The 14,820-nt window shown below is 39.8% G+C and overlaps 1 protein-coding gene across 1 annotated transcript in view; it reads right to left on the reverse strand.

Annotated features, from left to right (window-relative positions):
• Positions 1-7,504: 7,504 nt before the first annotated feature.
• LOC117237252 overlaps positions 7,505-14,820 on the reverse strand; it is a 32,452-nt gene continuing 25,136 nt past the window's right edge. The window contains exon 4 of the mRNA XM_033501020.1: positions 7,505-8,445. Within this exon, the coding sequence (XP_033356911.1) occupies positions 8,148-8,445 (298 nt within the window). The 3' untranslated portion in view covers positions 7,505-8,147. The remainder of the gene's footprint in view (positions 8,446-14,820) is intronic.

The following is a 14,820-nucleotide window of genomic DNA, read 5'->3' on the forward strand; positions in this document are numbered from 1 at the left end:
CCTTCTAATGGTGTAATATTTATTTGCGCGGATACTATTCCGGCAAAGAGGAGCGTTGACCTGGAAAGTAAGGTTTTAAACGATTACCGTGTATCTTTTTGTCTTGAATCAGATAGTATGGAGTACATACTTTATCAATCGTGTATGGTCCTAACCATTCCACATCAAGTTTATGCCTTTTATGATCGTTATGTATTAAAACGGAGTCTCCTTCTTTGAAAACTAATTGAGGTTTTATAATTTTACGTCTCTGATCGCGCTGATGTCGCTGTTTACTTTTGATCAATGTTTCGCGAGCGTGTCGGAGTCTAGAGTCCCATTCCTTTTTGCGGAACGTGACTTCGTCTGCGTATGTGCGTTGGGGATTCTTGGATATTGTAGAGGGAAGATTAGCTTGGTGTCCGAATGTGAGTTCGAATGGCGTGTAACCAGTAGAGTCGTGTATCATTGTGTTATATGCAATGCATACAAAGTTAAGTTGATCGTCCCATTCTTCATCCGAATTTCGCTGTATCGATTTTAACATGTCTGTTACTACTGCGTGTGTCCGTTCTAAAGATCCGTTACTTTGTGGGTGGAAGGATGTTGCTTTGATATGTTTGATTTTGAACGCGTCTTCGTACTGTTGCATTAAACTAGATATAAAATTCTGTCCGCAGTCAGTTAATATCTTTTTTGGAGCGGAAAAGATGTAAATGATTGAAGAGTGCGTTCCAAATTGTTTCCGTTTGCTGAGTTTTTAGTGGTACGAGTATTAAGTATTTTGTCAGTTCGTCGTGTATGGATAGAATGTACTGATTGCCTTTCTTCGTCTTTTTTAGTGGGCCTAATAAGTCCATAGCAATTTTATCGGTTGGTTCGAGGGGTGTGTCGGTGATACAAGGTTCTTCGCGCGGTCTGATACGTGTGGTTTTAGATGTTTGGCAGGTGTCGCATGATTCTTTTGTATACCGGGATGTCCTACTAAATCGTGATTTTCTTTTAATAGTTCGTCTATTTCTTCGTCACTATATGTTTGGATTGGTTCCCATGCAAAATTTAATTCTTTTACGGTGTCGTTCAGGAATAATAAAATTCGTTTGATCGCGTTCTTCTCGGTCTCTGTGAAACTGTCGTCGCCTATACCTCTCTTCTCGTGAATAATTTCGTTTAATTTAGTTAACCATTCGATTCTGTCGTAATTTCCTAGCTCTGTTTTGGATAATTGATAGAAATATTTACGGTTCGGAGTCATTTTGAGAATTTTGGGTAACGCGTCGGTAGATTTTTCCCAATCGTGATATTTTTTATCGAGTTCTATGTTCAAATTTTCGCGTCGTCTGGTCAGAACATGTATTCTAGATAGTGCGTCGGCTGCAGTGTTATCTTTTCCTTTCGTATATTCCATGTCGTATTCGTATTCTCCTAGTTTTAATCGCCATCTCATCAAGCGTGATGAGGGGGTCTTTGCAATTCTGTAGCCATTTTAGTGCTTGGTGATCGGTTCGGATGAGGAATTTCCGCCCTAACAGATATTGTTGAAGGCGTTTTACAGCCCATACTATTGCTAAAAGTTCTTTTTCTGTAGTGGAATAATTTCATTCCGGTGGGTTTAGAGTTTGCGAGATATAACAACATGGATGCCCGTCCTGTGATAAGATCGCACCTATACCTTCGTTACTGGCGTCAGTCGTTAATGTGAATTGTTTTGCAAAGTCTGGGAATTTTAGTACGGGTGATAAACAGAGTCTGTCTTTTAATGTCTAGAATGCTTTCTGGGTTTTATCCGTCCAATGAAATGGTGTCTCCTTTTTTGTAAGTTTGGTTAATGGTTTCGCGATTTTAGAAAAGTTTCTGATGAACTTGCGGTAATAGCCTGCTAGTCCTAAGAACGATGTGATGTCTGTGGGATTACGTGGCTGTTTGAAATTGCTAACGGCTTCTAATTTTTTGGGATTTGGCTTTATACCTTCGGCGGTTACTATATGTCCGAGATATTCTAATTCTGGTTTGAGAAATTCGCATTTGTCCAGCTGTATTTTGAGTCCGAGTTCGCGTAAGCGTTGCAATACTATCGCGAGGTTGCCATTGTGCTCTTCAATCGACTGTCCGAATATTATAATGTTGTCTAAATATACGAAGCAATGTTTATTTATGAGTCCTCTTAGCGCGGTATCCATGCGTTGAAATGTTGCAGGTGCATTCTTTAAACCGAATGGCATTCTATTGTAGTGGTAGTGTCCTTGTGGTGTGGAGAATGCTATGTACTTTTTGGAGTCTGTGTCCATTGGGATTTGGTGGAATCCCGAGGATAAATCGAGGGCTGAGAAGAATTTTGCGTTGTCTAGTTGGGATAGTATGTCGTCTATGTCAGGTAATGGATATGCGTCCTGGTAAGTTAGTTCGTTTATTTTTCTGAAGTCTATTACAATTCGTCATTTCTGTTTCCCTACGGCGTCTGCCTTTTTTGGTACTACCCAGACTGGTGAATTGTAAGGAGAATCAGATGGTTCTATGATGTTCTTTTGTAGCATTTCGTCCATTTGTCGTTTGATTTCTTCTTTGTGGCATTCAGGCGGCCGATAAGATTTTGTGTTAATGATTTTATTTTCTTTTAACGTTATTGTGTGTTTAGCAAGGTTAGTGCATGGTAATAAGTCGGTCTCTAGATTGAATACGTCGAGGTAAAACAGCAATATCTTTTCGATTGGTTCACGGAGAGTTTTCTCTATATGCGAAAGTCTGACTAAATCTTTAAACGTGGAGACTTAATCGTACATGTTTGAATTTTCGATAAAATTAGTCATTTTGGCTGGGCACTCACTACCATTGATAAAGCATATCGTTGTCGGTTTTCCTTCCAGGTAGACTGTTTTTGACACTGCTTGTTTTGGAGGTACGTCGTTTTCCTGTTGCAATAAAAGTATATTATTGTCAAGTTTTAATTGTTGATTTGAGAGTTCAAATTTGAATTTAGATAGGGCTAGTAAACCGAGTATGCCGTCTTCTATAATTGGAAAGTTGTCTTCTACCACAAAGAATTCTAGAGTTTTGCCAAATAGTTTTATCAAGGCGTGTTCGTTGAAAAGTTCGTTTTAAATTTAGAGTGTCCCATCGAGAATTTTCGTTCTTTTGTTATTTTTCGTCGTAATACGCATCTTCGCTTGAGTATGTTAATTCCTGCTCCGCTGTCAATGAGGAATTTATGTCGTTGTCCGTCGGATCGTAAAAGTACTGTGGGTAGTCTTCCTGTTGTGACGTTAATTCGTAAGTCTGGTGTGTTGGTTTCTCTATTTCTTCCTTGTGTGTCTCGAGATTGTGGACTGCTGGTGGTCTCGGAAATTGGCTGGGTGTTCGAAAATTTCTACATTGACTGGAGACATGTCCGATCTGATTGCATTTGAAGCATTTTAATTGTGTCCTTTGGGCAAGTGGTATTTGTTCGGTTTGTCGGAAGCTTCTTGGCATTGGATTGGGTGTTGGAGTTGGTTTTCTAATGATTGGATTGGGATTATTGGTTGTTAGTCGTTGCTGCTCAGGAAGTCGTAATCGTTCCATTGGTTTTGATCGTCGATTTCAATCTTCCCTGAAGAATCGCTCGATGTTGGTGGCTTTCTTTTCGGCTTCAAGAATATTGTATAGTGGATTGGCGAGTAGTAATTGTCCTATTTCGCTTTTCAGGCCTCGAATAAAATCGATTACGGAGTCTCTTAAAATCCTGTCGTTCATAGCTCGTCTAGTAATTTCGTCACAGTATTCGTTCGTTATACTGTATTGTAGCTTATTGAGTGCTCTGCGGAACCTGATGATATAACTTTGCACACTTTCGTCGTGACGCTGTCTCGTTTCGCGCAGCTGGTCTTGTTGTTCTCTAACGGAATCTTGAGTGGCTACGTTTCGTCGTAGGGCATCGTACAGGTGTCCGTATTCGTTTATCGGTATATTGCGGATGGCCATTGCGACTTTACCCGTGATTTTCCCGATTTTGATCATTTTTAGTAGTAGCGTGGGTTCGCTACACATGGTTCGTAATTCACGTACTTCGCGTATGAATACTTCTACTCCGATATCATCTTCGCCGTTTAATTGCGGAATACATGCTATCGCGTCTTTAGCCCGTAAGCTCGGAGAGGCGAATTGCGGTAGACAGGCTTCATAAGAGGGATGGTTGTCTGCTTTTGTTCGAATTGGAACGCATGGTGGGGAAGTTCTATCTCTCGCGGCAACAGATTCGTCCATAGTAATAAGGGAGCCTAGTTCTGTAGTAGCGTCGCACCGTATGGGGTATGCAAACCGCCTGCCCGTAAGAGGAGGACCGCACAGAAAGCAAAGACCACTCCAGGCAACGGCGAGGACGCGGTGAAGAGGAAGGAAACGATACCGCCGTCAACTGACCTCATGAAGGACAGAAGAGAAGACAGAGAAGTCAGACACAACGATTGTGAGGGGAACTGCCCAGAGGAGGCTATGGAGACGGGGCCTTCCCCGACCTGAGCGGAAGAATAGGAGGAGGACAACTGCTCCTGCAGTGCCAATCTTAGCCGCTCCCGCCGGGCTCAGGACTTAATGTTCCAGAGCCTGACGGAGCGGCGGATTGCTCTGGCGGCAGTTGCCGAGCCGTACAGCATTCCCGACGCATCACGAGGCGCTGGGTATCTGATCGGTTCGGTCGCCGTGTTCTGGACCGGGATCGCGGGGAGCCCCTCCTGCTCGGTGATCGAGCGGGGACGGTGCTTTGTGGCCGTGAAATGGAGCGACCTGGCAGTGGTGGCCGTCTACGTGTCGCCTAACATCAGCCGCACAGAATACGCCTCCTTCCTGGACGGGCTCGCGGCTTGCGCGTTGCGTTTGGGCGCCTGCCCGTCACTGGTCCTCGGAGACTTCAACGCCCACTCAACGGCGTGGGGCTCCCGCAGGACCAACGGAAGGGGGCGCGATGTACAGGACTGGGCGGCCGCACTCGACCTGCGGCTTATGAATCGGGGGTCGTCCAGCACGTGCGTGGCGTGGCGGGGAGAGTCCATAGTGGACCTTACATGGGCAAACCCTGCCGCATCCCGCCGTGTTTCCGGTTGGGAGGGTTCCCCGGAGGAGACCCTCTCGGACCACCTCTTGATGGAGGTGGCGGTTGGCGGCGCGATGGGCGGTCGTTCGTTGGGAGGACCTGATGACCAACCGTCGCAGTCTCCTAGCGATCAGGAGGCTGCACAGGACGGTGGCCATCAGGGTAGTGAGAGCCTTCCGCACCATTTCGGCGGCGGCAGCGGCGGTGCTCGCCGGGATTCCCCCGTTCGAATTGCAGGCCCTGAGGTGTCGCGAGATTTACCTCCACACTCGGGGTGTGTCGGGCGGGGTGGGCTCGGCGGGCGCCGACGTCAGGGTTCGGGCTTGGCGAGCTTTGCTCTACAGATGGCGCGCCAGCCTCGACACGAGAGCGGGTGCACCGGGGATAAGGGTCCTCGGGGCCGTCCTTCCAAACTGGGACGTTTGGTTGGACGGCGGCGGACCTCCCCTAACCTCCAGGGTGACGCAGGTGCTCACCGGACACAGCTGCTTCGGTGAGTATCTGCACCGAATCGGGAAGGAGGCGACCGCGCGCTGCCACCACTGCGATGCGAGCGTGGATTCGGTGCAGCACACGCTGGAATACTGCCCGGCGTGGGCGCGGCCGCGCCACGACCTCATCGCGGAAATCAGATGAGACCTCTCGTCGCTAACGATTCTCGAGGCATTGTTGGTAAGCGAGAGAAGGAGGAGGGCCGTGACCTCCTTCTGTGAGCAAGTTATTCTTCGAAAAGAGGCCGCGTAGAGGGCGAGGGTGCGGTACTCTCACCCTGAAGGGATGGACCGGCGAGGGCGTGGCAGAGGCCATGGACACGCTTAAGTGAGGCGCGCTAGGTCCGCCGCGCCCCCTGGTGGGGTGCAAACTTAGGCGCTGGCAGCTCAGCGCCCCGGGGCCGCAAAGCAGCCCGGTAGGAGAACCGGGCTGCCTGGCACGGTGGCTCCGGCGACGAGGCGCGGTGTGACAATGGACACACCGCTCCATCAAGCGGCGGTATTAGACGCCCGGGGGTGTATCGCTCACACCGGTTCCCGGGCCCCTTTCGATCGCAGTCGGGACGGTCATCGTGGAGGTTTTAGTCGGTTGGAGTCCGGCACTACCACGCCGCTTTTCCCCAGAAGCGACCTGGTGTCCGTGCGGATTTCCTCTACGTTAATAAAAAAAAAAGTGTATTTGTAGCTTTATTTATGTAGTGTATTCCATCTTTGTTTTGTTATTTTGATTGGCGGTATTCGTTGTTGCATTTTTGGGCTTTTACCATTTTGCAATGTTCGTTGACGTTTTGACCACTTAAATTCACTACTTGTCGCACTTTCACTGAAGCACAGTTTCTCAAGTCTGTTTAGCTTGGCTGCTCGTGCATTCGTGTAAGTAGATTTGTTAATGTGCAGGGATATTTTGGCCGATTTATAATCGTCAATGACTAAAAAACAAAGCCGGAAACGAACTCCTTTTATTCATGATCTTCGTTTTATTTCGACGTCAAGAATCACTCCTTAAATTGTGGAAAATCTGTAGTCCAGCACTCTGTATAGAATATCTGTATTGTATAGGAAAAGACGAAATTATTGGTTTATTTCTTCTTTAACATTGACATTAATAAAGGACTTTTAAATAATTATTGTCTTCTGTAGTAGAATATAGTATAGTGTAAAACTATTACGTAGCTATATTTCTTATATTTAATTGCGTACTACTAACCAATTAAATTATTAGTCCTTTAATGTGTAAATAGATTATTTTAAAATATGTAATCTTTCTCTAATATCTTTTTTTCAATTTTAAATTTTTATTTTTCGAAAGTCTGATATGATAGAGTATAATAACCATATTGACATTTATCAACCTCAAATTTATAAAAAGATATTTGAAATTTTTTTGGGAGTAAAAAAGATATTTATTTGATTTCATGACTACTTGATCTTTATTTATAAAGTTACATAAAATAAAAATAAAGTATAATCAGAAACGGGATTTCGGTGTGAGAGCGCATTCAAAATGCCATTTTTAACAATATGTAATTTGTCAACACCACACGAAGGAATTTATTTTGATAAATGGAAGTTTGTATATCGCAAACAAAAGGAATTTTTAACTATCGATTATAACCGTGAAGCTTCGCAAAATTATATGTATAGTAACTGAAAAAGTGATGTCAGTCATATGTTTGTCAATGAGAAATCTATAGAATCACAAAAACAACAGTCTTATATGTATGGCTGCTTAACAGACAACAAATACTTAATTTCTTATAGTTCTTTAATGAAACATCCTTGCATATGGAACGTTTTTTATCTATTTGACTTCCTGAACACCGCAACATCAATTTGGCACTACATAATGTTCTGGGATACCCGTAAGTGCGTACAAGTGACGTCACACGCTGAATTCTTTGAAATTTAAATGGTGCACTTCCAAACATAGATTGTAAAATTATACTCAGTATATTAATGTATTATAAAAATAATGCCTTAAATCGTAAAAGAGTAAATAATTGTTCAATGTTATTTGTTGTGAGAAATTTGAATTTTAATATACTTTGATACAAACTTTTATAACATGTATCGTAATTAAATGTTAATGTTAAGCGTAGTGGAAAGGTTAATTATAATCGCCCAAGATTATTATATCAGAAGTCCCATTGAAATCACCGACAACAACTCACCGACACCAGATTTTACCGAAAATGTTATTTCGCTGTGCTAATACTGCCAATCAGTTAAAGTTGTTGTCATTCAAAATTGTTATAGGTCAAATGTATGTCTGGTGTCGGTGGCAAAAGTGTCAGATTTACATAGAACCCTGTATCAGAGGTTAAAAGATCTACATAATCGATTAGATATTTCTCCATCATTAACTACTTAGCGAAATCTGTGTGTGTCTTAGTTTAGTAAACCATCGACTACACTTATGGGCGGCATCTCTGAATTCTGGATATATTTTCCACCATAACATGTTTTTATCTCCTTCTACACGGCAATGTGTATTCTCTGTTTTTTTATTTAAAATAAAACATTTTCTGGCCCTTGCACTTTTTTAGGGTAGTTTTAATTCTTAACGATCTTAACCGGTTAAATCTTTCGGCCTCTAGCACTGTTAACACAATTTATTCTGTACTGTCAACAATAGCAGTATCGTCAAGAGTATGTAGCCAATTAAAGATCATCATATTTCTTTCATATTTGGATAATTGATTTCCACGTTCTCTTTCAACGTCTTTAATGGTCAAAGCATGGTTTCGTTCCTTTTGTCCCAATAGTGCAGGTCCAGTAGTACCTGTTGTTCCAGGGACCAGCAGTGTAGTTCCAGAGGCTGTTTGTGCTGCACTCGCTACAACTTCCAACTGATCTAAATTGAATTCGCTTTGAGAAAGTCGCTCCAAAGCACGATATGTTGTTAACAATCTACAAATTATGAAAATTAGGTATTAATTCAATTGTTACACACATTTCATATACTTCTTTTTTATTGTCATAATTGCTGAAGGAAACATGTAAAAATAAGTATTGTTAATTTTCATACTTTTACTGCATTATTAATCGTTTTAAAACCCAATATTACGCTTGTCAAAAAATGATCATATCAATATTAATACTAGAACCTTTAATACTATTCTTGCTTTGTAATATTATTCTTGATTTGTTATATAGGGTGTAAGAAATGTTTGTCACAGTTTATGTTAAGGAATTAGAACAATACATGGTATCAAAAACGACATCTATTGGAGCGAAATCAAACATTTCTTTGTTCTAAATCTTTTGTCTCCTAGCTAAACAGTCGTTAATCGCATTCTGTTCTGCATTTATATATAAAGAGTTTTGTCATAAAAATAAAGAATAAAGCGTGGTTAATACAAACTCTACTTCATTTCCATCGCTTTATCTAGTTTTCTAAGAACTGCTTATAATGATGATTTAACATTCTTAGATTAATAGAGATCTATTAAAAAAGTAAACTGCAGAATTGATTTTGACCTTTAAACTCAAGGTTAAAATGTTTTTTATTGCATTTCATTCTGTTTTTCTCGCATTTCATTTCTGGAATTGTGTTGCAACTCGTCCGTTTATCTCGAAAAACGACAAAGTTTTATAACTTTTTGCAGTAACTTTATTTACAATATACTTATACAGTGGGACATTGATGAACTAATGAATTTCTGAAGCAATCGAAGCAATGCTGTTAAGTATATACCGTATTGTCTCATTATGGATAAGGTCGTGATTATAAACAGAGCGGCGATAAGCCGAGCTTGATAATGCGAGCGGCAAGAGTAGCGAGACAAATGAAAAGACAGCGGCAGAAAATAAATTAAACTCATAAATTTATATAAGATAATCTATATAGTAACTACGTAACAGAGCAAAGGCCGATATTTGCCATTGTGTATTCCATTATATTTATTCTTTTAGTAGGCATCTAAGCGGTAAATAGATAGTAACGATAAATATTTTGGATTTTGGTATCGAATCTTTAATCAGGTGTAAGCCGATTTTATGGCTATAATCATAAGTATTGTAGAAATATACATCTTTTTGCGCGCACGAGGAGGGGAAAATGCTGTTACGCATGTCCAGAGTGGACTATGTGGGACTATGGGAAGAAATAGGGAGCAGCGGCATAATTTTTCCCCTTTTCTGGATGTTTATGCAGAGCTCAATGTTGCCGCCACAAATGTCAATTTTGCCGTTTATCGCTCGCCGCTCTCTGTATAATCACGACCTAACTAATCCCCACTATTTATTTTATTTTAACTTAATGGCATATACAAAAGACGAAGAACATGTGATAATAAAGAATCATAAATTTTAGTGGTAATATAAAGGCAATGTAAATGCAAAGGAAAGTGAAGCCCTACAATGAATAGATTTAGATGAGTCATTAAGATTAATTTCTTTTTATTTGGCGTAGGTGAATGTAACATTGGTGATTGGAGCAAAACAAAACAAAAATATTAACGTTCTATTGAAGTAATAAATTACAAACTATGCCCGAATAGAAGAATTAAAAAAAGCTATTAATGAAGACGTTTATTTATAAAAAGACATTTTGTTTCTGGATTTCATATGAGGGAGATATGACTATCAGTGTACGGGATGTGGAGTGGCCGTTAGTTACGTCCCGTGACTCTCTACATAAACCAGATGTCTAATTATCCTTATTGGGGACCTATAAAAAATTTTAGCAATATTATAGTTAAGGTTCTTAAGAACGCACAAGTATCTTTTGAGTTGAAGCATTCCTTAGAGTTATTGTCCATTACGAGAAAACACAGGAAACGGATTTTTCCTATGCAATACCATCCACGAGCGTCTTTTGATTGGGGACGGCTAGCCCCATCCTTACCCATCAGTCTTTTTCTTATCTAATTAGCAGCAATAACCGTTGCCCACACTGTCCTAACTAAAATTGCCAATAACCAACCCACTGGTTCCATACATTAGACACAACTATCACAGAACGACAGTAGTTTTTCAATCTTCAATCGTTCAATATTGTAACTGACTAGTGGTTCTTTCCATGTATACTAAGGGGTGCAAATAAATTAATTAAAAATAATACTACACCGCATCTTCAATTTCTCTCCACCTTGAGCGTTAATCTCATTCACGGATCGCGATCACTTCTGCCTGGGCACGACGTGAGAAACTCTGCTTCAGTGAAAGTGTGCAAAGCAGTGAATTTAGGTGAACGAAAAGGCAACAAACACTGACAAATGGTAAAGTTACAAAATGCAACAGCAAATACTACCAATCAAAATAACGAACAAAGGTGAAATATATTACATAAATAAAGCTACAAAAGAAATGGAAACGATTCGAACCAAGAAGAAAACAGCTACGATGACGAACTATCATATTAAGGTGAACACTGGAAGACACCAAAAGCGCATAAAAAGCGTACAATAATACCAGGCCCAAGCGCCACGAGAACTTCACATACAGAAAAGCAACAATGGCTACAAGATATCTCACTCCGAAATTCATTCGATTTAGTAATAGAAGAAATAGATACAGACCCAAAAGAAAAGGTTACAACTCATATCGTTAAACCATCACAGATCTACATAGATGCCCAAATAATAGATCCCCTAATCGATTTATTGAACAATGCTGCTGGAAAACAAAAATAGCGGTATAAAGCAATTAAAACTATAACTATATAAAACTATAAAGCAAGTAAAACTGGGACACTAAACAAGAACAATAAATAATATAAACAGGTATAATACGAAATAGCCATTGCCGCTGTTTCTAATAGAATTTAAACCCAAAGCTAACAGCAATGAAATCTTTGACGTTAAAAAAATCCTAAACACAATAGTAACAATTGAGCCATCTCGTTATAAGAAGGGCATACCGCAATGCATATGGTGTCAACAATACACACAAGACACAAAAGCTATTGCAACAGAAACCCGGCGTGTGTCAAATGTGCAGAAAAGCACCTAAGAGCAAAGTGCCTATACACAGGAAAGATAAACGAAGTAAAATGCTATAACTGTAATGGAAACCACCCAGCAAGCTATAAAGAATGCGAAGTCAGAAAACAACTACAACGAAAACTGTTTCCATCGCTTCGAAGCAGAACATACAGCAACCATCCCTCACAACAAGAAATTGCAGAACCAGAGCCAACATCAAATGTACAGAACGTACCGAACACTAGCCATAGAAACATCAGCACCTTTGGCAGCCGAAGTTATGCACAAATAACTAATCAAACCACCCTTAAACAATCAAAACCAAAACAACAACAATAACGACGCTACAGAAATCAAGGAACTCCTCAAGCAATCCATCAAAAACACTGAAATGATAACAAAAATGATAAGTGAGCAAAATGCAGTACTCAGGCAACAAACACAACAAATTACAGTCATGCTACAACTACTTATAAACATGTTAAGTAAAAAATAGAAATGGACACGCTGAAAATAGCAGCTTGGAACTGCAATACCCTTCAACAAGAGGCCTTCGAAACTAAAACATTTCTGTACAACAATAATATTGACATATTACTTGTTTCAGAAACACATTTCACTTCAATAAGCTATATAAAAATACCATATTACACAATCTATGATACCAACACCCCTCAGGAAAAGCACACGGAGGGGCCGCAGTGATAATAAGAAACGATATCAAACACCACTTACATAATCAAATTAGTCAGGAACACGTTCAAGCATCCACCATTACAATACAAACTAATGGCAATTACTTCTAGATATCAGCAATATATGCACCACCGCGACACAAAATGACATTACAAAAATGGGAACAGTATTTTCAATTCTTAGGTGACAAATACATCACAGCAGGAGATTTCAATGCAAAGCACACGCTATGGGGCTCAAGAATTAACACACCTCGAGGTGCAATATTAGAACAATATATTGGAGCTAGTATTCTCAACATACTATCCACAGGAAGACCAACATACTGGCCGACAGATCTAAACAAAAATCCTGACTTGCTTGATTTTGCAGTTATAAAAGGACTAAACGCAAACGAATTAAAAATAACACCCGTCTTGAGCTTAGCTCTGATCATACACCGATAATAATAGAATATACAAGCAGACCAATACTTTATATCAAATTAGAGTCGCTTTGCGATAAAAACACCAAATGGCAAACATTTAAAGAACTAATCGTAAACAAAATCAACTGCAATATTCCACTAGAAACACCCGAACACAGGCAATAACAACATTGACAGAAATTATACAAGAAGCAGCATGGGCAACTACTAATTATGAACCAAACAACAGGCAAACAAAAATAATTCCAACAGACATCCTTCACAAAATCAGAGAAAAAAGGAAAGCGAAAGCAAAATGAGCACGGGGAAAGCAGAACACGTGAAAACAAAAAGTACCTAAACAAACTCGTAAAGGAAATAAAAAGTAAAATAAAAAATCATAATAATAACGAATTCTCAAAATTCATAGAGACACTCTGCGTACGAGAATGTCAACTACTCTCTATGGAAAGCCACGAACAGAATAAAGAAGTCAATAAAACTAATCTTAGCAATCAGAAAAGCAGACAACTCATGGGCCAAAAGCAACGAAGAGCAAGCTGCAAAACTTTGCAACTACCTTTGTAATACATTTATTCCATATGATATTCACAGCAGTAAAACCAAATGTCATTCAGACATTGCGCAAAATACTAGTACTCCAACTGACAAGCACTACACCATACCTAATACAACAGCACAAGAAATTAGAATTCCCCCAAAATTAGAAAAAAACCTTCTCCAGAAGCAATACGTTTAATCACAATAATATTCAATGCAATTTTAAGAATCTGATACTTTTCTAATCTATGGAAGCTAACACAGATCATAATGTTACCTAAGCCAGGCAAAGACTCACACCAAACTGTACCTTACAGACCAATATCACCACTTCTTATGTTTTCCAAAATACTAAAGAAAGTATTATGCGATCGCCTAAAACCAACAACAGAGGAAGAAAAATTAATACCAGATCACCAATTTAGATTCAGAAATAAACACTCCACGATAAAGCAAATGCATAGGCTCGTCCACGAAATTTTACTAGCAATAGAAAAGAAACAATACTGTACAACCCTCTTCATGGACATCGAGAAAGCATTTGACAAAGTGAACCATGAAAGCCTCTGACAAACAATCAAACAACATTTCCCGAAGCAAATCGACCACTTACTTAAATCATACCTAAGCAACAGAGCCTTTGTAGTAAAAATAGAGAATGTATATTCTGAAGTAAAAGACATGAAGACGGGTACTGCAAGGAAGCGTCTTAGGACCAATATTTTCTTTTATTATTATTTAATTTGTACTTTACAATTTGTCCAGGTGGACATTTGGTAAATTTTTCTAACTTAATAAGACCAATATTATACGCACTATACACAGTCGACGTACCAACAACTACCAACAGCAAAATACTGACATTCGCGGACGACACGTCTGTACTAGTCAGGCACACTAATCTAGAAACAGCAGTCACATTACTACAAGAGCGTATCATAAAAATAGGAAAATGGCTACAAGGTAAACAAATAAAAGCAAACCTCAGTAAATGCAACCATATTACATTTACACTACGAAAATGGAAACCATCAAATATCCAATCAGACACATGTACTGGTTAACTAGTTGAAATTCTAAACTCAGCGTAGAAAATAAACCAAAAATTTACAAGGCGATCATAATGTCAGTTTAGACGTGCGGGATACCACTATGGGGGACAGCAGCAATGAGCCACATAAATAAACTAGAGTCGCTACAATCGAAGATACTGAGAACAATAGTCAACGCCCTATGGTATGTCAGAAACGAGGATATACGCAAAGACTTAAAAATACCAACGGTCAAAGAAGAAATCAGCATGTACGCAGAAAAATACAAGGAAAGAACGGCAACACATTCAAACCAACTGCTGAACCAGTTGCTGAAGCGAGCAAAACTGTCATAGAAAGAAGACTAAAAAGAAATCACCCCACTGACCTCACCAAAGAAATAAAATGATCAAACTTGAAAATGGTATCCTGCTGGGGGTAGCCATCTACATGTTATTTAGCAATTAAGCTAAAAAAATTTACCGAATGTCCAGCTAGACAAATTGTAAAGTACAAGTTAAATAATAAAAAAGAAAAACGGTTCGCGATATCAACCGATCGGTTGCAATCTGACTGATCGCCAATTAGTTGAGAACTCGCATCAGTCAGTGCTCTGATTTTACAGGTAAAAGTTTTACATTTTTACAAAAACAATGATTAATAA

Source organism: Bombus vosnesenskii, unplaced genomic scaffold (genome assembly GCF_011952255.1).
Source record: "Bombus vosnesenskii isolate JDL3184/JDL3185 unplaced genomic scaffold, Bvos_JDL3184-5_v1.1 scf7180000013364, whole genome shotgun sequence".
In the NCBI taxonomy this organism is placed as follows: Eukaryota; Metazoa; Arthropoda; class Insecta; order Hymenoptera; family Apidae; genus Bombus; species Bombus vosnesenskii.